The 24,029-nt window shown below is 33.5% G+C and overlaps 1 protein-coding gene across 1 annotated transcript in view; it reads left to right on the top strand.

The window, feature by feature from the left end:
* Nucleotides 1-1,914: 1,914 nt before the first annotated feature.
* LOC138333572 (chitin synthase chs-2-like) overlaps nucleotides 1,915-24,029 on the top strand; it is a 33,082-nt gene continuing 10,967 nt past the window's right edge. Inside the window, exons 1-21 of the mRNA XM_069282032.1 lie at nucleotides 1,915-2,181; nucleotides 7,781-7,846; nucleotides 9,350-9,580; nucleotides 10,015-10,129; nucleotides 10,348-10,495; nucleotides 12,295-12,427; nucleotides 12,993-13,110; nucleotides 13,913-13,993; nucleotides 14,531-14,672; nucleotides 15,349-15,574; nucleotides 15,803-15,961; nucleotides 18,641-18,774; nucleotides 19,219-19,284; nucleotides 19,554-19,635; nucleotides 20,197-20,252; nucleotides 20,663-20,812; nucleotides 21,233-21,344; nucleotides 22,481-22,534; nucleotides 22,731-23,005; nucleotides 23,311-23,485; nucleotides 23,852-23,989. Of these exons, the coding sequence (XP_069138133.1) occupies nucleotides 2,080-2,181; nucleotides 7,781-7,846; nucleotides 9,350-9,580; nucleotides 10,015-10,129; nucleotides 10,348-10,495; nucleotides 12,295-12,427; nucleotides 12,993-13,110; nucleotides 13,913-13,993; nucleotides 14,531-14,672; nucleotides 15,349-15,574; nucleotides 15,803-15,961; nucleotides 18,641-18,774; nucleotides 19,219-19,284; nucleotides 19,554-19,635; nucleotides 20,197-20,252; nucleotides 20,663-20,812; nucleotides 21,233-21,344; nucleotides 22,481-22,534; nucleotides 22,731-23,005; nucleotides 23,311-23,485; nucleotides 23,852-23,989 (2,763 nt within the window). The 5' untranslated portion in view covers nucleotides 1,915-2,079. The remainder of the gene's footprint in view (nucleotides 2,182-7,780; nucleotides 7,847-9,349; nucleotides 9,581-10,014; nucleotides 10,130-10,347; nucleotides 10,496-12,294; nucleotides 12,428-12,992; nucleotides 13,111-13,912; nucleotides 13,994-14,530; nucleotides 14,673-15,348; nucleotides 15,575-15,802; nucleotides 15,962-18,640; nucleotides 18,775-19,218; nucleotides 19,285-19,553; nucleotides 19,636-20,196; nucleotides 20,253-20,662; nucleotides 20,813-21,232; nucleotides 21,345-22,480; nucleotides 22,535-22,730; nucleotides 23,006-23,310; nucleotides 23,486-23,851; nucleotides 23,990-24,029) is intronic.

The raw sequence follows: 24,029 nt of genomic DNA, 5'->3' as shown, positions 1-24,029 counted from the left end.
TATATATATCGAAGTTCCTACTAGAACTGGTATGACCGGGCTTTAGCGACCTGTTAAGTTGACCTTTGTAAAACATAACAGTATCACCGAACACTTTGTATTTTAAGGAATACTAACACATTCACTGTAAAGGCATATCAGATAGATAATACGCTCTTAGGGACAACACACTTGTGTCCTCTGGGCATCAACCAAACTCCTTTATCTCTGTGTGATTCCGGTAAGAATATTAGATTACTTGCAATCAGTAAGATGATTAAAGTTTTTTTCTGATGCAATTCATGGAGGAATATAAAGAGAAATAAAAGAAATAATGAAAATTCCCATCAATATTTTATAAGTGTTGCTGTTTTGTATATAAAATCGTAATCCATGTTTTGTTCTTCATTAGATTATGTTGTATAAACTTTTAACGACCGTGATTCCTTAATAAGTAAAACACTTATATGTTTTGTACTAACCTTATTTAATATTAATATCTAGAGTCTCTATTTTATAAACAATGTCACGAAATTGTTCATAACTTAAGACAACACTAAGCACATCGTCACCACGAGAGATATTTTTATCACATTCTGTTTCATATAGTTTCTGATAATTCTCTCTTTTTTGTGTTTGTTTCTTATGATGTTTATTTATATCCACTTTAGGTTTCTCAGTAACTTTAAAATTAGATTTTCGTTATGTCAAATTGCAAACCTGCATCGCTGTTGTATATCTACCCGGTATGTCTTTAACATTAAAATCGGCGTATCGTCAGCTGTTAATCAAATCGCACCTGACTTTGCGTTTTGTATTGTGTATGCCAAGACGTTTGCTCCAATATTGAATATGGACGCTTACGAGCATGACGCGAGGCTGCACATCACCTGGTGATCAGATAATTAAGTTGCAGAAATATAAATGACACCAGTAAAAAAACTACGATACCGCCATTATAATGGGAAGCTTCATCATCTTGATATGGCGCATATATTGTTTATTATAAAATGATGCTCATGCAATTCTCTACCTAATTTCTAAACCTAATTTCTCATTTTCCATTCGATATTTCTTCTAATTGTGACATGCAAAGTTATTTCAAGTATGTTGAATGGATTTTACCTAGCTGCATTCTTATTCGTTGCACATACTGTACCTGTGATTAAACCTGTTTAGATTACATTTCTTATACATACCCGGTTGCATGACAGATAATACCGCCGAAGATACGAAACAAGTATACCCCCACCCGGTCACAATATATGTATTTACAACGAGCAAATCAGTCACCCCACATTCTTTATACTGAGCGCTAATACGTATGTATATATTAAACTGGGTACCATTACACATGACTTATTACAACCCAGGTCGTATCCAACAATTTTCATCTCCATCGATTTTTATGCAGAAAGAAGGATTGTTTCATTAATCTTCTGACTCAGCAGTTATCCACTTCTCAAAAATTGGTAACTGTGTTGCATTTTGCCATGGTTGATCTTAATAAAACATCTTCTGAAGAATTATAGTTTAACTTGTATTCGTTGTAGAATGTAAAACAAATGTGTATTCAGGCAAATTGTTTCAAAACTTAAATCTCTTTTTTGAAACAAATTCTGGTAATATGATCGTAATATGCCCAATATTTTGCAGGAGTATAAGACTAAAAACACAATAAACCACATCACCCTTTCTACGAGTGAACTGCTGATCTTCAGAATCTCCTATTTTCACCGGCAACATGTTATCAAGCAGTACCGCTTAAACAAAGGTAATCTAATATCGTTAAGACATTTGTTACCTATTGCCACGTTTTACTTTGATTTTTTTACCGATATTGACACCTAAACGTGTTATTTACTCACACAGTTTATTCGCTACTGGACATGTATGTACTGTTAATGTTTACTTTAATATTTGGTTTACAGGTTGAGTCCGATGCGCTTGGAAGACTGAGACACATACACTCTAGTAACACACCTACGGACTCGTCAACCGAATGTGGCAGGCGACAACTATGAATTCCACGTTCGTTTTGCGGAAAAGGAAAGAAATTGAATAATTTCCTAGTACCTTTAAGACATTCTACCCGTATACATGGCTGCTTCCGCTGTGAATGATATTTCTACGTTAGATGATTTCGACAACGAAACTTTACTACGGGTACTGGAGGAAAGATATAAAAATGACAATATATATGTAAGTACTTCCGTTTATTGTAAGTAATATTAAGTACTATAGGCAAAGTACAGTGAATCATCGATAATCCGGACAATAAATTCGCAATCCGAACGGTTTGGACTGAGGACGCAAATGTCGGACATTTGCACCCTCAGTCCAAACCGTTGGATTGCGATTTTTCCGGACTGACGAAATGTGTTTACTAAGTTTTAACATAATCAAATCTATTCCCAGACATTTCCAACTTGAGTGTGAGGTTTCCGGACTATCGGCGTCCGGACTATTGAGGGTTCATTGCACTTTTACATAAACTTGTTTAGTTTTAATATATATATTTTTTTTATAAAATAACTGATTTTGGCTAGTCGATAATTGTTCGCGTTGATAACATCTTCGCGATTTTGCCGGGCATTGGTGCTCGCGAAATAAAATATGTCAGAAAAAGATATTTACACGTTGCCGCTTCGCGAAATTATGATTCGTTCAATCTAATTTTTCTCGTATACAATACATATATAATGAAAATAGCGGGCTATGCGGTATAATAGCATCACACCTGTTCATTTTAATAATGAAAAAGTACAAATGTCAGTATAATACATATTTTATATGGTTAATAAACTATTACAATATGTTTTGAATGGTGAAGTATCAATCCATCGTTTGTAGATCAAGAAGAGTTCCTTACAATGCTGATCTAGTTTCAAGTTATGTAAAGAGTCTTGAGTCAAATGGAGGCAATTGCTTCAATGACCAATGTCTCTTAATCAATAACATAACTTTTTCAGACATAATCAGGTCTTACGCCTTTCGTTTTGGCAACTTTTTATTTTCTTTGTTAAAATGGTTTAATATATATTTCAGATGCAATATATCCCGACATTTTGCATTATCGGTAATATTAAACAAACAGTTGATATATTAGATATGTAACATGAATTTGACCTAGATTGTATGACAAGTGTTCAATGGCACTAACTATTTCGGAACTTATGGTTAAATTATAATTGTATTTAATTGACTGTATTCCAGTCTATTTTCACGATGCCTTATCTTTCGCGATTTTGTGTTCAAAAATCTTTTTACGGCAATTTAATTTCTCGATATAAAGTGATGTTCTCGGTGTACATGTATCTGGATTTTGGGGTTTTTTTTGCGGCGATTAACTTTTAAATTATCGATTTCCAATGCAGAAATATGGGAAAATTTGTTTACACATTTAGTTATTCTTATCTCTTCTATTGCTTCATGAAACGCCCTCTACCTTCTCCGTACATGTATTAGGGATCTTTGTTTAACTAGTGATTTATTATACTGTAAACACGGAAATCTACGTGAGAGGGAAATTCACGCTAATTACGCGAAGGTCGCTTAACCGCGAAAAATTCCCTATGCGCAATATTTTGTACATTTATAAATTTTGTTGTTAGAAGTTTAAAAATGTATCTATCGCGAAAATAACAACACCGTGAAAGTTTTATACATGAAAATTGCGAAATTAAGCACTAGCGAAAATATGCATGTTAACAGTGTAAGGTATATGAGAGTTTAATTATACTTTATAGACTTATAATTGGCATATATAAATTCAGTGCAAAACAATGACCTCAAAAGCAATATCCTTCGCCATATGGCACACGTGAATTAAATCTGTATGTTAGTGGTTTTGCTAGTTTGTCAACGTCCTTTTAACCGCTTAAGTCGCCGAAGCAATGGAAAAATAAGGATTGAAATATGACTTTTTGGTGACCGAGTATTTTTGTGGTTTTCATTTGAAACTAGTTTATTTACTTTCTCACTAGAGGTACTTAAGCTTTCCGGTCAAAAAATAGTGTTTTGAACACCAAGCTTTCATTTTTCTTGTCTTTCTTTTGTTATGTAAATATATAATTATGGATAATAATATTAACACTATCCGGCATTATGAGGGGGTGCTCGAGTATGTTAATGTACTGACTCTTTGTTATGCTTTGTAAAATAGACTCTATATGATAAAAGAAATAAAACCCGATTTACTAGTACTCAAAATTAAGGTATTGAGCTTATACGGTAAACGCTTTCTTACTAGCAGAGGTGCAAACTTTGTTATATATGAATATGAATATATAATGCAAACTTAGAAATTGGTTGATATACTTAATGAGACAATAGAAGTAATAATTTAAATTCTTATTTTTAAAGCAAGTATACATGAACAATTTGTAAAAAAATTTCTGGACTATGGAATGGTTTATAATGAAGGATTAAGAATGTTTGTACATTTGCTGTGAGCATTCTAATGTACACAGTCCAGTCTAAAAGCCAGAGAAACCCTAGTAGCCTTTCTGTGGATGTGTCAATACCTCACGTGGCGAGACGTTTGTAATCACTCGTTAATATTTGTTTATATCGTATAACCGGCTCTGATGGTCACACTCTATTTTTATTTAGAGGCTTTGCATAAATCACGAAAGGAAGTTTAAATGATTAGGTGTAAATATCCTGGTCTTTCCAAAGTACCGGATAAGGACGTTCTTCAGAATCGAGCATGAAAAAGTTCCACTGGCAGTAGTGCCAGTTTATCGCACCATTGGAATATTGTTCAGGCATTCGAAATCGAACATACTCTATATGTCTTATTCAATCATTACATATTTACCCTTTTTAATAAAAGATTCTACATTGCTTTCTGATATAAGCTGTTAAACTTTAGTAAAAATGCGGCAAAATATCGCGTTCACAAGATCCAATATGATTATTAGTGCAATGGGCAATAACTCCTTAAAGTGTTATGGTCTATAAAAACAAATGGTATTAAGTATCTTTATAAAATCTTACTGGATCATGCATGGTTGTAAAATTTACTGCTAAATAATAAGTTTTCATGTAAAAATGTTTTCGCGTAAGCGTACTTGATTATTTTCCATGACGATTTATTTTCACAGTTTACTTTAATAAGAGTTCTTATTATCATCACAGAGATTCACGACGATTTATTATCACTTTAATCAACGCAAATCATACGCAAAATTTAGTCACACTCAAAAATATACAAAAACATACACTGTGAATCAACTTTCTTTCGCGGCTACAAAATTTCGCTATTTCACTTTTCACAACAAATTCGCGAAGATTAACATTCGCGGATTTAAAATTTTCATGTAATTTCCCATCAATACCAATAGTGTAGATGTTAATTCGCGGTTAAAACTTTCGCGAATGTATTGGGATCGCGAAATTCGCGAAAATGAATCGCACGCGAAAGAAAGATGAATTACAGCATGATGGTCAAACATCTCGTAGACCCTGGCTTCAAGTTTTAGATTCGTAAGAAAATGTCGTGTGTAAATAGGAATCGCGAAAAAGTAATCAACACAAGAAAGTTCCAAATAGATACAATAGAACCATATGACGGTATATCGCGAAATGAGGTCTCTGCGAATATCAGTTGATTTAAAGTGATCGATACCTCCCGTAAAGAATAGAGAAAATCCTGGTACACATGCTTATGAGAATTCTGCTTGATTCCACGAAAGTTTTGTTAAAAAATAATATTAGTTTCGTTCAGGTTAGGAAACTGTATTAAATTAAATACCCAATGCTGACAAAAGCATAACATATTCAACTCAATAGAATGGAAATAGAAGGTAAACATGATAACTTAAAATAAAGGATAATGTTTTAGTAAGATATACTTTAGAGTTATCAAATATGGCTATTAACTGTTTTAGCATTATTCGTGTCAAATTTAGCTATTAACTGTCGTGCCAAATTAAGCGATTAACCCTTTTAGCATTGTTCGGTGTTGGGGGTTGTTTTCTCGATTAATCTTAAAAAAAACCTTTGAAAGCGTCATTTAGACGACAGACTAGGATATGTAAAATTATGATTTTGATAATTTTTGCGAGATTATAAACTTAGCTAATGTGGGTGGATCTATGGATTAAGTGAAAGGAAAAACGCCGCGAATATTAACAATACACAGTACATGTGAATGTGATACGATGTTTCTGTTCTTAACTTCCCACATGCAAAGATTACATTGTTTAGATAGCGAATAACATGAGATAATGTTGAAATTTAAAGATTGCTACTTTTATTTCCATTAACTTTCTAATTGTAATGATCACACAGGACGAAGACGGGGTCTAAATTTAGATAAGATTTATTATGACTTTCGTTTTAATGTTTACTCATCTTTGTTGTTAACTGAGAATATTATAATGACTGTTTGCACGTTTTTGGTTACAACTGCCATTTTTAACATAATCAGAAAACTTTGACTGTGTCAAGGATTGTTTACATTCCGGGTGTATAGGTAAAGAAACTCGGTAGAGTCTATGGACTGTGACTGTGAATTAGATAGCTCAGTAGTTGAATATTAATTTTCAAAATAGAAAATACAGCACCCGGAATATTAATTTCTATTTTTATCATGTCTAATCACCTACTGTAAAACCATTATTATTTAATATTCGTTTGGTTTAATTTTCGTGCTTAAAGGGACATATCAAACATAAACTACGAAACTGTGGTTAGCGTATGAAGTTAGTTAAACTTGGTTACAAAATTATTTTCAAACCAATCATAAACCATCTACTTTTATTCAAAGTCAAGGTTGATACATTTACTGGCTATTCATAACTATCGTATTTGCGAACATGTAAACACTATGTACATGTCTTCACGCGAATTACAAACAAAATTGTAAAATTTTATCTTCCACGAAAATTGAGCCAATCGAAAATAAAGGATTTCACAGAAATCTATTAAGCTGAAAACATATGTGAAATATACGTGCGTATAGGTATTTGTTCATTAAGTAGGTACGAAAATTACAAACATATTTTTACCTCCATCAGTTATATCGTAATCTGCTCCTTCTCCTTTGAATCATTAAAGTAAGTCTAAAGTAATGTTAACACATTAACAAATAAATAAACGAGATTGAGCTTCGTTATTTCAAAATAGTTTAAATGCAATATATACAGATAAGTAACTATATATTCTATTTAAATGTTTTAATTTTGATATTGTTTTCTACTCTATGACGTCTTTGAAAAAATAAAAGGTATTTTTTCAAACTATCTAAGGGTCGTTTATGTAGGAAACTAAACACCTCTTTTCAGGTGTCACGATTTCACTGTCATGAGTGAAACATTCTTAAAGTACTCTTGTAATAGAACATTGGAATATTCATTAGAAAACTATGTACATGATAGTAACAGATTTATTGCTATTGTTAATGCTGTCTCTAAAGCTTATTAACGAAATGTTTCAAAGAGTTAGATATTAAAGCCAGTTCGACTACAATTGCCATTAATACACACAAATTGCCAATAGCTAGGTGTATTCTAAGGGTTTATCTTATTTTTTATACAGAAATCTAAGCACATTTCAGGTGCAACGATTTCGCTTTCATGAGTGACATTGGGATTTTCATAAGAAAACTATGTACATAATTAGTAACAAATTTATTGCTATTGTTAATATTGTCGTGAACGCTAATTTACCAACTGTTTGAAACAGTTTGATGTTGCAGTCAGATAGAGCCTGGTTGATTATATTTTAACCAGTAATACACACAAACTGTCAGTTTCTCAGTGTATTCACCTCCATGTTTTGTTTTATCTTACAGACCTATGTTGGAGATATCCTTATCGCTGTCAATCCATGCTCTCCACTACCGATATATGGCCGCCAGGTATGACTAAACATTACATAGCAAAGGCATGTCACATCATTTAAGTAAATAGTGTGTTTTTCAAGTGGCTACCTTTGTCACATTTACTGTTCGAGTGCACTGCACCGAGAGGTATAAAACTGCTGGGTATCTATGTATACTAGGATATGAAAGTCAAGTTAAGTGAAAGTAAAAAAAAAGTCTCAAGTATATCATGAAGAGAGTTATTAGGAAAGTGATGTGAAAGTTAAGCCTTTTTGTAAGCCCAGTAAGAGCAATCCTTATCATAATTATCCGAATCATGTTTACAAAGTCTGTCTTCCATCTAACGGTCATATATGTTTGTGAGGCCGCGGGTCCGAGTGTTTTAAGATTTCCGAACTATTACCACGTAAGCTCCACCTCTGGTGGGCCGCGAGTTCGAATCTCGTGGAGCAGCTGCGTCGTACTGATCATTGGGCGGTGGTTTTTTTCTGGGAACTCCTACTTTCCTCAACTTCCTAAACCTGGCACTTCCTTAAATGCTCTGGACGTTCAATATAGCGTTATTGAGTCAAACAGGTCTGAATGTCTGGGTATCATTATCCTCTATACTCCAGTGATTACTATCACTGTCGTCATATCTACCCCGGCATATTTCATAGCCAAAATGCAGACCATTCCGGAGAATAAATTGACCAATCACAAGCCTGCAGAGACGTCCTTTGAAGATTGCAGAAAGAGACGTCTCAGAATCTCTATTCGTGTACATCAAAGGAACGAACTGTCTTACCAGTTGTCGTACAAAGAGTCTACAGTATTGATATGACATATTCAGGAGGTAGATATAACGAAATTGATAGTAACCCCTGGTAAATCGCTGATTCCGTCTCATCCACATAGGTATTAGCCGAGATCCTCACAATATATATAGGCACGTCTGATATGTTTACGAAGAAGATAAAGATAACATTGGTACATATCATAATATACCTACTGATAATAATAATTAGGAAACTCGCATCTCATCAGTATCATATTCTATAATTATAATTCGCCGATGGGGACATCAATTAGTTGTACATGTATATATACACTGTATACGGAAGCTATATGTTAAAATACAGAAAGACTAGAACATGTTCTAGTGATGTGATCTCAAAGCTGATCCATGTTTAATATACATGTTTAATTATACCTCAAGGATCAATGTACAGATGTGTAATCCGTTGATTTTTCTACCTATCGTTGTGTCGATTGTCTTGAGGAAAACATCACTCTGTATTTCTATCCTCCTTAAGTACATACAATTGTCATCAGGCTTTGCATCCTAATCAACGAATTTCTGTTTGTAAATCCACGTAGATTTCATTTACACGAAATATGCTTTCTTTCTTTTCATGCGAGATGCATGTTCTAGCAAACGATAACTACTGTAAATGGTAACCACTTCAACCGACTTTGACCTGTGCTTTATAGACTCTTTTTTCCTTGTCTCTGTGATGGTCCTTACATGCAGATATGACTGTAATTCTCTTTTGGCAGGCTCGCCGGAAGTACCGCGACCTGAGGATAAGAGGAAGCCAGCCCCCGCATGTGTACTGGGTGGCTGACAATGCCCACAGAAGTTTGATCGAAACACATCTAAAACAATGTATTGTCGTTACCGGAGACACTGGAGCGGGGAAAACGGAGACAACCAAGTACGCCCTGCAGCATCTTATAGAACGTGTGGACAAATGTGCAGTACCTGACCTTGTAGAAAAACTGTCTCAGGTAGGTTCTGGTGAACGTCACGAAGACACTTTATATTCCTTTATAGTCTGAAAGAAATCGGTATCCGGTACTTTGGTTTTATCTCCATTAACCCGACTTAAATTTTGCATTTTCCTTAATTTGGAAATATTACGCTATGTGGGGGGAAATGTTTGGCTTAGTAAGTCTATAATCAAATTATGTAACTAACAATATGGAGGTGTTGAGGCAACAAATATGCAATACGTCGCTTGCCACTACATGATTGAATGTAATGATTTTAACAGTCATATCCTATATGTGATTGTCTATGATAGGTGGATGTAATTGTAGTCTTAACGAAGTCAAATGAGGATTTTTCTCCGTGTGATGAACGCACGTAATAATGATAATTGCATTTTACGAGATGATACACGTTATATGTAATCTAAAATCTCTAAATTATTATCTTACAGGTCAATCCCTTAATTGAACTGTTCGGTAACGCTTCCACAGTATTCAATAGGAACTCCAGCAGGTTTGGGAAGTTGATCGAGTTGTCCTATTTACCAGACGGAACACTCGTTGGAGGTAAGAAAATACTTATTGATTTTGTTAACATTTCAAAGAAAAATATTCAAATTATTGATTTTGTTTAAAATATTTGACACTCAAACTCCCTCCCATTCTAAGTCAACTACCTTCGAAAAGTTCTCATAAAGACGATGTATTAGAAAATAATTATGAGGATGAATTGATGAACTTACAAGATGAAGTCAAGTGTCTCTTCATCAACAATATTTTAACAGGAAAACTACAGACGTTTGTGTTAGAAAAATCTAGAGTTGTATGCCATGGCCTTGGAGAAAAGAACTTCCACGTCCTTCACGCCATTTTCGCGGGAATGGAGGAAAGCAAACTCCAGTATTACTTCATCGAAAGCGCTGCCACCTACAGGTATGATAAGACAGTTGTCGTGATTTGCTTTTGCAAATCCGTAGCACTTGTACTAAATTGATACGGCACCGCTTAATGGAACGCGTTCGTGTTTTCCCAAACATAATATAGGACGGGACCCATATGAGATTTGCTTCGAGCTCAAAAACTGGGTTTTTCTTTCTTAATAGCATTATGAACATAACAACAATACATACAAATTTTCACAGTGCACACAAAAACATAATCAATACAATTTCAACAAATATAAATGCATCATCTCGATGTCAAATGTAATACATCCGGTAGCCATCTTTAAGAAATCAATCATTTGTACCGGTTCGGTTCTTCTGGTAGAGTGCGTCCCATTAAAGATAAATCAGATCCGTACTGGTATAATCGGTTCAACCCGCAAATGGAACGCATGGTTAGAATAAGGCGATAGAGACTGCTGGTGCCCTGCTTAAGTCCCAACGGTTGATTGTAATCCTCATGTAACGCACTGATTCATTTTTTCCGCTACCACACGAAGGTTAGATGAATAAATAAGATAGATAAATAAAAGTTTAAATTCATAATTGTAGAAATCTACTTACCGCCTCAGTAGGATTTGTATGATATCGTTGGGTGGTAATTTTTTTATTATAATTTTTTTCCCAAGTATTTCTTTTTATCACAAACCCGACTAAATATGAACTTGTTTAACAAAAATAAACAAATAAATCAAATCAAAATAAACACAAACCCATTCGAGAAACCTAATGTTGCATTTCACTGTAGGTTATGAGGCAAATTACCTGAATATCAACTGATACAGTTTTGCACTAATTGCTTGTTGCGTCACATTAGCGAACGTAAGTTCTCTTACTGAGATTCACAAATATTTACTGCCTTTTCAAACCGAGACTAATTTTCTTCTGAGTAAACAGACGAATCAACAAGATCAGTTTCAAGTGTTTGCACAGTGTTAGATACTTAATCCAATGACACTAAACATGTGATAATACATAGTTAAGATTTAATCGCTGTGAGTCTTTTGTAGTACTTAGTTTGCATACGGCAATTAACAAGTTCAATGCCTGCTACAGACAGGCGTATACCTTTTAAAATATTTAAAACAAGTTTACTACTACTAAACATGTGCTGATACATAGTTAAGATTTAATCGCTGTGAGTCTTTTGTAGTACTTAGTTTGCATACGGCAATTAAAAAGTTCAATGCCTGCTACCGACAGGCGTATACCTTTTAAAATAGTTAAAACAAGTTTACGGAACTGCCCGACAAACCTTAAAAACAACTTTTGATTTTTGTTTATGTTGATACCCATAGCTCGGATCGCCGTATCGAGCAATATTTCGCGGTTCCTTATAAGACACATATCCGTAATGGGTAAATATCGCGGATTACTGATAGCTACATTTCGTGAAAATAAATGACACTTAATGGTTTTCTGAATATTTCGCTTATGTTTATAATTCTGTGATTTAAAAACGCGAAGAAAACCAAAATAAGTAATTTTTGAGCGTAGTTGTCGAGTATCAGTCTGCCACGCAGCAAACAGAAAAATAAACTTATATACCTGTATATAGTTCTCAGCGGGAATCTTACATTTGTTTGGTGATGTAACGTCATTTTAAACTTATATACCTGTATATAGTTCTCAGCGGGAATCTTACATTTGTTTGGTGATGTAACGTCATTTTATGGATAGAGATATAAGAATATTATCATTATCATTTTACAACTTTTTTTTAAACTTTTTAATTTGTAAACCTTTTAACAAATTCTGGGATTCGTACTTGTTTTTTTTTCATCTTAGAATTCTCCAAGAATCGGGTTCAGAGCCTCATAACTGTTCAGGAACATTCCAAGATGCTGAGGAAGAAAAGGAATTTGCAGACAAATTCCAAGAAGGGATGTCTATTTTGTCCAAAATTGGCTTCTCTGATAAGGTAATGTAACAATATGACTTTAATGCAAAATCTTTAATTGAAATTACATTTTTTAAAATACGCTGATTGTTTAAAGTTCTAATATGGAAATTCACACATTTAGACAGTCAATTAGGTAGACAGCGGAAAGCTGCAACAAAATTATATGTGTTTTTAATGTGGATGCATTTTTCATTTTCTGTTGCACAAGGAAAAATACTAAATAAATTCAAGATATATATATATAAATTAATAATGCAATCTGATTAAAATCATATCGTGATTTCCTCGGCGTTTTGTAAACCATTCTCTATTTCAACAAACAGAGAGTTGTTTACGGAACGGCGTTGATATCAGGATACTATTTAATCATATATACATATTACATAATCATACAATATATGTAAAACAAAATTAATGAAATTTATATTAGCTTTAGAAAGTCATCACTATATGTTCGACATTTACTGTGTTAAAATCAACTTTGATACAACAAATGGAGAATACTGTTATAATGGAGATATGTATTTGATGTGTACGTAGATGACTATTTCAGAATGTGACAGGTCAATATTTTGTTAAATAGGAAGTGTACCAACTAATACAAATGATGGCTGCCGTCCTTCACATTGGTAATATAGAATTCCAGGAGGACGAGGAGACGGGAGGATTGGCTATTGTGGACGAAGTCTACGTCTCCAATGGTACTGGCCAGATTATAACCAAACCAGCATACATCAATCTGATTAAAACACAGATCTTTATAACCATTCGGTTCATTAGAGGATCTGACAATATCCCATAAGGAGTCACGTCCAGATGACCTTTATACCACGTGTACTTCAGAGCAAATGCAGTTTCTACACCTTACAACATCAATTGAAATCGTCTTTTCGCCCCAGTATACATATGCAATTAGATTTGTTGTGCACTTCGGGCGAGATGACTACATACACGAAAATAATTTGGACAGCTTTTTCAAACTCTTTCGTCCCCAGTCAAGATTCTGGCAGTGCCAATTTGATTGGACATTTCAAAAGGTCATCTTGACGTGACCCCTAATGGGATGTTCTCAGATCCTCTTATCCAACGTAGTGAAAATAAGGATTTGTATTTAAATCAGATTGGGCATACATTCACACACATTAAGTATTACAAACCCGGTTATATTCCGGGACATTACCATGATTACTATAATGACATGTGTAAACAAATAAATAAATTTGTAATTGATATACACTTTAGAAGCCAGATCGCAGTATTGAAATGAGATAAAATCTTATTTTCACATCGAAAGGGAAAAGTTTCCAGTGTACATAACCAGCTATACGGTACCGTTGTGAACCATATCTGATGGATGAGAATTATCGTATTTATGTTGGCAAATATTCAAAATGCTATCAAAATGAAATTGTGGCAGATAAATGTAATGCGACATTTTATTTTACACTGTATGCGTTTCTGTTGTTGTCCAGCTGATAACATATTTTTTCTCTCTTTTTTCAGTTTTAGAGTTACTTAATCTTGGAGAGGCAAACTCGGACTCCCTAATCAGTGCCTTGATAAGTCGGCCACGCGTTGTCATGGGTATGTTTAAGTTAATTATAATAAAAAATTTCTTAGTTACCACTTCTGCATAAAGCCCGCCTGCTTAGACAATTTTCACAGAATTCCAAATGCCAAATGGCGTGTAGAGACCAATTGGCTAAAAATTCTTTTCCCATATTCCAGGTTTTATAGTATAAAATATAGTCTAATTCAATCTGGTGTTATATAGATACAAAACGATTTTTTTCTCATTAATGTTTTAAAAGGTGCTCTTGAAAAATAAACGTGCAGTGTCGATACATGACATGAAAAAACAGGTACTATCAGGAGTAGTTCACGATTTTGCATTCTACAGTGAGTTACAGTGTTTATTAAAACGATTTTGTAATGTTAAAATAAAACATGTTATACATATCTATAATTTTACGAAATGTACAGCAAATATGAAGCAAAATTATTAGACAGCAAAATATGTATAATCAAAATATGCATAATTAAAAATCTTTGCTTATTTTCACTTTTTTTTTCTGGAATAGTGAATATCAATGAGTATTAACTATTCATTTCTTTGTGCAGGTGAAACAATTGTTTCTTTCAAGACAATGCAGCAGGCGGAGGATGCACGAGATGCTCTGGCTAAAGAATTGTACAACAGTCTCTTCAATGGAATCATCGACCGAATCAATTTGGTCCTACGGCCAGGGCAAGAGAGTTCTAGGTAAAGAAACCGTTATAATAGAAATGAAATTCTATAACGCTTATAATTGTAAATATGCAATTAAGTTCTAACTTCTAATATTTTGCATCGTTCTGTTGTTTTTGATTGACAACCTCGCTTGTAAATAACGTATGTTTTAAACTTATCATTAAGTTTCGCTAATTTTGATATGTACAGCCAGGATCATTTAAGAAATGCGTCGGGTATTTGAGATTGAGGTATACCTGTTTGTTTAGGTAAGCAACTACCTCACATAGGTTGCGAACCTGCAATTTAGTTGTGGCTATTGGTAACAATTTGGAACATCTTAACAACTCGACCACCGTAACTATCTTCAATTTGCATGTATGAACTTTGATTTGTTTAAGATTATTCATTTTGCTACATGTACTCATTTTTTTTTTTTTAAATCTAAAATTGTTTCCGTTCACGAACCTTTAGGGCCGCGTCGTCCCGACATATTACCACAAGCCCTACAACTCGTAAGTTCAAACCGCATTTGGGGCAGTTTTCAAGTACTGACCGCTGGTCGGTGTTTTTTTTATCCGGCTTCCCTCCACCAACAAGTGACCCTGGCTGTAAATAGAACATTAACTAACAAACCCCAACCGTTTACAACCTGAAGTCAGCAGCTTGCGATATCCATTTCTAATTTCCTTACTTTTGTATTTCTTAGAGATGGACATTCACTAACTATTGGCATTCTTGACATCAGTGGGTTTGAAAATCTTAGGCTGAACTCTTTCGAGCAACTTCTCATTAACATGACCAACGAACGACTTCATCAATACTTTCAACAGCAGATCTTCGACGCGGAGCGTTCCGATTATGTCAGAGAGCAAGTGTCATCAAGTGACGTCGCCTTTAATGATAACAGTGACGTATTGAAGCTGCTTTTCGAGGTAATGCTTCATCCAAGTGTTATTTTCTTCTTTATACATTTTTATTATAATCTTAGACCATCCATTTAGAAACGAAGCATGCCTAATTTATTTCAAATTTTAACAAATTTGTTATAAAAGTTCTTTATAATGTCGAGACTATATTTATCCAAATACTTTACAGAAATATCAAAGTAAATTTGAATTTTTCCGTTGAACCCCAAATTAATCTTGTTTTTTTTTTCGTAGTCACCGGGAGTGCTATCAATTCTAGAGGAAGAAGTCGCTGTCCCTAAATCAAATGATAAATCCCTCGTTACAAAGATGGATAAGTTCCTAAACTCCTCAAGGTGTTACCGAAAGAAGGGTCCAACGTTCATGTTTGGAATAGTCCATTATGCTGGGGAGGTAAGTTAATGAATGGGATATTTGCAATGAACAATCGGGGAATGAAGTGTTAAAACCAAAGTTAGATTGTAAAAGGGAATGCATAGTTAAATTGTTCAATATTTGGTGATCTTGCAATCACGCTGTTATTGGCGTCACAAAAACCTACCCGACTTCATGAGAAATTATTATTTTCCGCAAGCCTACTTACCTGCTGAAATAATATAAAACGCTAATACTTTTCTGTAAATGTTTACGATGTTTCGTATTGACCTGATATGATTTCTTATACAAATTGTATGGTTAAACAGTCAAATTATTGAAGCGAAATAAAATAATTGTTTTACAAAAGTTGTTTATATATTCAATGAACACTGAAATTGAATGGTGTTGCCAGTAAATAACAAATTAAACCACTCTCACGGAAAGCTGCACCTTACAAATTTTAGAACACAGATGGGAGGGGCACTACATACCATATGCATCGTAAATCTTACGATGCATATATATGTGTGCAGGCTACTGTTGAACTGGTGAACATTTATTGCTGGAGGTATATTTACATTCCGAAATAGAACAAGGACGTACCGTTAATAAATTAACCTAACATGAAAAAATGCACGTAATCATTTACAATAGTCTCGTCTTCACGGAGTCTCGTATTGACGTTAGAATAGTTCATACGATTTATTATAATGATTTTGTTTATAAGCATAATGATAAATGATAATTCTGCATTATAAATGTGTCTTTCCTGTCGTCCTGATTAAACACATACGTAGGACGATGACATGATTATATTTCCAAAAATCAATACGAGAATGTTTTATCAGCCTCTTCATTTCTACTGAGGACAAGTTTATGACTATGTTATTTATTACGCTATTGAACCCACTGTTGGACAGGAAGATGTACTGTCCGGGGCATGTACTTATAAATTATGTTTATACACGTAACTTTCAAATACAACGTTCTCACGCGACATTCGCATGTTCAACATTAGGAAAGGATATGATGTTGGTATGATCAATGAAAATGATTAATGATAATTTAACACATTTATTTTGAGAAAAAAAAGATCATTGAGGATTTTAAACAGTTTGCTGTTACGAAATAGCGCAACGAATTAACGTATTAATATAATATAGATTTAAAAAAGATAGTGAGTGTAGCACAATACCATTTCATTGTATGTTTATCAAAACAACCTACGATAATGATAGCGCAAAGAGTACATCCGTACAAAAACTTTTGGCGTGCTTAGATTTTCCATTTACTGTACATGATTTAGAAACAGAGTCATTTAATTTCGAATATATGCATATTAATGAACCAAATTATTATTTCATTTAAGTCATACATTTATTTCCATATATTTTGTGATTTTTAAAAAAAACTTATGTAATATTTAAATATATTTTATCAAAGTCAAAATCACTTATGATAGAATATAAACGATCAGTAACCTAAGGGGGGCTGCCTAACTCACTGATATATTTTTAACAGGCCAAAATCACATGAGTAATGCGCTCTCTTCGACAAGTCGAACTTCAATTTTTGGTTTTTTTTTCGATGCATCGAACACATATTTCGGTCCGGATTTTTTTCTCTTGAATAACACTAGTTATCTTACTGCTAATGATGCGAGTTTTATGAGTCGGATTATTCGATGTGTCAAAGTAAATTGGACTGCTCATTTTTATCAATCAAGCGGTAACTTGCCACCGATAAGTCGAAAAAAAATGTTGACAAACGGATATTAACGTTTCACCCCTCAGGCGTATCAGTGGACTATTCATATTGATGTGTACAACCCACACGAGACACGAGTTCTGTAAATTTTCGTCATATACAGATAATATTGTATTACCAATTTTAATTTCACATGTTTTCTCAACATTGACATAAACATCTATGAATCGGGTCGCCAGTTGTGTAAACAAATATTAGCCAGTCATGCATGTTAGATCTAGCCACCACTGAGACACGCGATATTACGTGTTAATGACAACATTTCAATACATACCGAACATGATTAGCGTCTTCACCAACTAAGTACTTACGATCATATTTGAATACCACAGAAGCTGTTTCTTTTCGCTTAAATCCGGAGTTTATAAAGTACGTGTATCCTTGACCTTGCTAATGTTGAGATTTAATTTATGAATGAATTACAGTTTACTAATTTGCCATATTCCGATTAAGACAGTGATCACACGATAGGCACTGATCCGTTCATTGACATGTATGATACACTTTAGGCACTGATCCGTTCATTGGCATGTATGATACACTTTAGGCACTGATCCGTTCAGTTGATTTTATCTCAATAGTTGCAATAATATGTGATTAAAAAATAACCTTGAAAGAAGAAAGCAACTTGAAAACAGGCACACGACAGACAACATCAATTAAGTGCACTGTTCATCAACTAAGAGCACTATCTGCACCCAATAGGAAGCTAAATCTACGGAAAATTTGACTCTATTACTTCCCAATCTATTTTGGGGACAAAACATGTTATTTTATCTTTTCTGTTTATTGATAAATCAAATACTGTAAATGTGTGCTAGAGAGCTCATTGATCATAATATCGAGACCTGTTTACACGGTTTTACCATTGAGTAACTCCCACTTTAGTGCATGCGATGGAAATAGTTAAGAACAAATCTTAACAAACTACTTTTGTTTTACACATAGGTGGAGTATAATGCAGTGGGGTTCTTAGAGAAGAATAAGGGGACTTTACCTGAAAATCTCCGAAACTGCTTCCAGTCAAGTGAAAATATGTTCGTCAGCAACTATTTCATGGAAAACCTCCGGTTTCAAAATGAGTAAGCATATTCAATAACAAAAACTGTGCTAACATTGCAAATATATAAGTTTTGACGATCTGATATCTGGTTTTTATATATATTTTTTGTGTTTTGTATTTTTTCTTGTATTTCAAGAAATGTATATATTTAAGTTTATATTATATTATATTTATATATTAAGTTTCATGCAAAGCAAATTTCATCCTCAAAGATTAGTTTCAAAAATCAAAAATTTCAATTGTAGGTCTAATTAACATTAAATTCGATCACCATTTCTTTACTACAATGTTTGTTACTTGTTTATCATATCTCTCATATCTCATAGTCCACATAGATTGATTTAGTGCTAAACTGTTTACTATTAATTTTGATATCAAGCAATACCTTCGTGTGATAACCATGGCAATATGAACATAGGGTTTTCCGTTGATACTATTAAAACAAATTGCTATACACTTGTAGGACAGGGCGAGACAGTCCGAGAGGGAGTTTACGGTCAAGGCTAGAGGGAAAGAAAATCAGGAGAAAGTAAAATATGTTTCTATATTATTTAGATTTCTTCTTTATATTCTCCAAAAATTAAGGAAATGTATTTGTTTTGTCGCAATAATGTTTATTCATCTATTTCGGGAATTATTGCATTAGATATTTTTTCTCACAGTATCTTTTACATACTAAATAAGATGCATAATCTGGTTTTACAAAAGACATTTTGGTACATGTATATAATTTTGATTTATGTATGCGCTTTTTATTTTATTTATTCATTTTTCCCAAATTTATTATTCTGTAACTAGGTTGAGCAGCATTGGCGAAGAACCGATGGAAACAAAAACGATTAAAAACAAACTGTACGATAGCGTGGCCAGCCAGTACAAGGTAGCCTATATTTATTTGTTTATTGTTAGTATCCCTCTGCTTTGTCGGTTGTATGATTATTTAAAGATTTTTCAATATTTTGTTTATTTGCTTGATTATTTTGTTGTTGGTTATTTTTGTTTTGGTTTATTTAATTTGGTCTATTGAAATCTAATATTTTTTGTATTTATACCTTTTGGCCATCCTCATGTACATTGTACATGGAAACAAAATCGCATCAAGAAGTTCAAAATACCTTTTATATGGTTTGTGTTTCCATGTACCTGAGGATGGCCAAGAGGCCGAAATTTTGGTAAAGAAGAGACATTTGTATTGTTTGAATTATACATGTTTGTTCCTCTGAAGGACAATTGTTTGATAATGTTCTATATTTGTTAATTAATTATTTTAATAATTAGAGCATAACTCTAATGATTAATCAATAGGCGACGATCAGACAAATCAGACGATGAATTAGTTCCCGTTATATTTGGTAAACAGCTTGTCATTAAAATTCTAAATTCTTATTTATGTATATTAAAGGACTATTATCTTATCAAATGAATGTTTATGTCTTTGCAGAAATCATTGAAATGTTTGATCGACAGAATATCAACTGCCAAGCCAAACTTCATCAAGTGAGAATGATTTATAGATTACACGATTACATCGATATATAATATAACATAACATATTCGTTGTTTAGAAATCTTTGTAGTTTTCATGTTTGTTTTTGGATTAGGAATATAAAGACAACAAAATGTAGTTGAAGTGTCCACGCTTATTTTATGTTATAATGTACATGTGTGGATAATAGGCCTAAACAGGACTATATTTTAATACATTTTAAACGACACAAAATGTTACAGCGTCGTATGTCGTATTTTAATGTTAATTTTAAACATAGATATATGAAAATGGTTGGCAATTATAAATTATATAATTATAATCTTTATTCATCACGTATTGATTCGACGAATGCTTGAAACGACGAAAAAATTTATCACAACATATTTAAATGTAATAATAGATCTGTTGTTTGTTTTAGATGCATCAAGCCAAACATTGAACTGACCTCTGGTCAATTTGACTGTCGTTTGGTCAGCGACCAGCTCATTAGCAGCGGTCTGTTGGACGTGGCGAAGATTCGAAGGGACGGTTATCCTATTAGAATGAAAGTTGATGTGTTCCGAAAGAGGTAAATATTAGTCTGCTAAAAGGAATTACATAAATAGCCTACATACTAAATTGCAAATGCAAAGGATACACATGAAAGTATGTATGAATGGATTATTAATTAATCAATGTTAAGATTGATAGGCATCAATCAATTCTATCTATGCACTTGTCATTTAACTTAATGAATGAATCAGTAAATAAACAATTCAATTATCAATCAATCGCTTGAATCAATGAAATTATTCAACGAATTAATTTTAATTAAATCAATTTAACTTAATTAAATCAATGAATGGAAGGATGATGAAATCGATGTATCAATACCTATTATTTGCAATCATCAATGAATGAATGAATTTAACGAATCGATTAATAAATTCATTGAATAGAAGGATCATGAAATGGGTGTATCAATACATGATACTTTCTCAATCTGCAGGTATCGCCTCATTCCAGAAGAACTAAACATAGAAGATGACGACGATAGACGAATCGCGGAAGTCATCGTACAACACTGCAGAGTGACAAATTATAAAATTGGAAAATCCAAGGTATTGTTGGTATAGATAAAGTCGACTTACGTTTTAAAACATTGACTTAGTTTATAACGACAAGAACCATAAAAACCTGCCACGATGATACAACTCAACTTTCAAAGATGAATGATGTTGACATGTCGTGTGATAACTCGAATAACTGACTTATACAACTGGTCGACCTATTATCTCGACAAAATTGCGATACCGCAATGCTACCTATACTAACACGGTGGCAGAAATATGCCATCATATAGATTAGTCTTTTTTCTGTTTGCTTAATATAGTTTCTTAAATTTCCTTACACTTTGACTTACAATTTGAGATTTTGACTACTGTCATTAGATTTTGACTACTGTCATTATTACATACTGAAAATTTCATATATCCACTAATGTTGACAATAACAAATAACAATAACAAATAACAACAACAAATCTAAAATCTTATTTAAACGCACAGAAGTTACAAGTCCCACGATATTTTCTTATCGGCATTAGATTGGGTCAGATGCATCATGCGAGACTGAGAATGGAGTGCAGTATTATTTGTTCCGTAGGAAACCAATAAACAGTCCGCTATGCTCCTACTGTCAAGTTGATGAAAATAACGAACATTTTTTTTATTATATTGTAGACTTTTTTTTCGATCTTCGTAATCGTTCCAATGCTGTCCTAAATCATCCTATTACAACAAATCTATTACTCTTTGGCAGCAATGATTTAACCATTCACGAAAATTCTTTGATTTTTACATGTGTCCAACAATTCATTACCAGCTCCAAGAGATTGATTCCATGATTCATTTCTGTAGTTATCGTTTCACAGTTGTATTTATTTTAAGTGAACAATGGCATCGACAATCTCTCTTCTTCTCTTCCCCTTTTCATCTCTTCAATTTCTGATACCTAAATTTCATATTCATTCTCCCACTTAATTTCCGTGCAGAACTAATGAGTCTAAAATGAAGACGGATTAACATCAGTGTTAAAACTTATTTCTTGATCCATTTCATGTTATACCTATTTGATTGTTTTTGTATTATATGACTTATAATGAATGAATAAAATAAAGTTTACATTAATATTGACGATGAATATAATTGAATGACAGATATGCCAAATTATAAAAATTGCTGAATCATTATTTCAGATATTTCTGAAGCAAGATGCTATAGATGGAATAGAGAAAACCATGGAGTCGATGGTAAGTATTTTTTTCTTTTGCAGCTTATATCTCAGCAAATAAATTGATAGCCGATATATATATTTATTTTAAAATATTACAAGGCAATGTACCACATCTTTGATCTACATTAAGAGAGCTTAGATATAATTAATAAGGATTATAAAAATTCTCATTCACTTTTTTTAATCGACATATTTGTTACATATAACTTCAGGAAAAAGAACGGAAGGAGCGGCAAAAGGAAGAACAGAGAAGGAAACGCCTTGGACTTCCATCCCAACAGAGACAAGACGATAAACTAGATACAATAAGTGAGACTGGCTCTATGAGTTCCGGATATTCTACGCCCTCTAACGGTCAGATCTCCGTTGAAAACCCTCCATCTTATTCCGCCCTCTCAGACATTGATGACAAGCAAGAGAGTAGTGAAGCCAGTAGTTTGCCGCCAAAAACTTCCTTAAACCCATCGGAGTTAGAAGAACAACTTCCGTGAGTTTGAAATAATCGTTCGTTTTTTTGAAAGCTGTCATAAACCGTTCCGATTTAGAAAAGCAAACATCTAAAACCTATCGGAGTTAGAAAAAACTTATATGAGTCTATAAGTTTGAAATCCATTTCAGTTTATTTTAAAGGTTTTCTAAACAATTCAGAGTCAGAAGAACAACAACCTCCTTTAGTTTGGAATTCTTCTTATCATATACTATATTTGAAAGCTGTGTAGCTGTTGATAACTTAATGTTGATTTTCATTGACAGATCCACGTAAATAACACTTTTTATGAATTATATTCATAGGGCTTATGATGCTTTCCGGATTACCGAGAGAGATGTGGACGAATCAAATGAATTTGAGGAACGGGCCTTGAAAATTATGAGACTTTCCACATATATTCTTTTGTTCCTTGGCATTCTGGGTACCGGAACAGCAAGTCTATTAGGAATTCTGATGCTGACATCCGGTATCAGATTGGTACGTTGTTTATTAGACGTATATATAATATACTAGGACTTTTTTCTGGATTGGCTTCTTGAATTATATGATATAAAAATCTGACGTTTTAAAATAAAGTAAGATAACATTAATAATAACATTTAAGACACTTTAAAAATGTTTCTTTTATAGTTGGACATGGTATTGCTTGATATGTCTTTTTGGTACGTGTAGCTTGAAATGGGTTGTGAAATAGGAGCAGGTCGATGTGGCTTGTACGGTCACTTAGCTCGCGCTTCATTGGTTCAGTCGATAGCGTCGTAGTTGTTCCCACCGGGGACCAAGCTTCGATTCCTGATTGAGGCAATCGACAAGTATCATTTGCTTACTGTTTTCTTTTTTCAGGATTACACTCACAGGTCCGAACTGACCACAGAGCTCTTGGTTTGCTACAGTATGCCACAAGGAGTTACCTGTTTAGTATCTTCCCTAAAAATCCTTTTTGGTCGGAAAGAGTGGCCAAAACTACAATATCTGCTGTTAGTAAGTAGAGATGTGAATGTCCTTATTTAATTAATTTTAG

The sequence above is a fragment of the Argopecten irradians genome, chromosome 10 (genome assembly GCF_041381155.1).
Source record: "Argopecten irradians isolate NY chromosome 10, Ai_NY, whole genome shotgun sequence".
Taxonomy (NCBI): domain Eukaryota; kingdom Metazoa; phylum Mollusca; class Bivalvia; order Pectinida; family Pectinidae; genus Argopecten; species Argopecten irradians.
The sequence above is the reverse complement of the archived record's forward strand: the minus strand, read 5'-3'. Positions and strand labels throughout refer to the sequence as shown.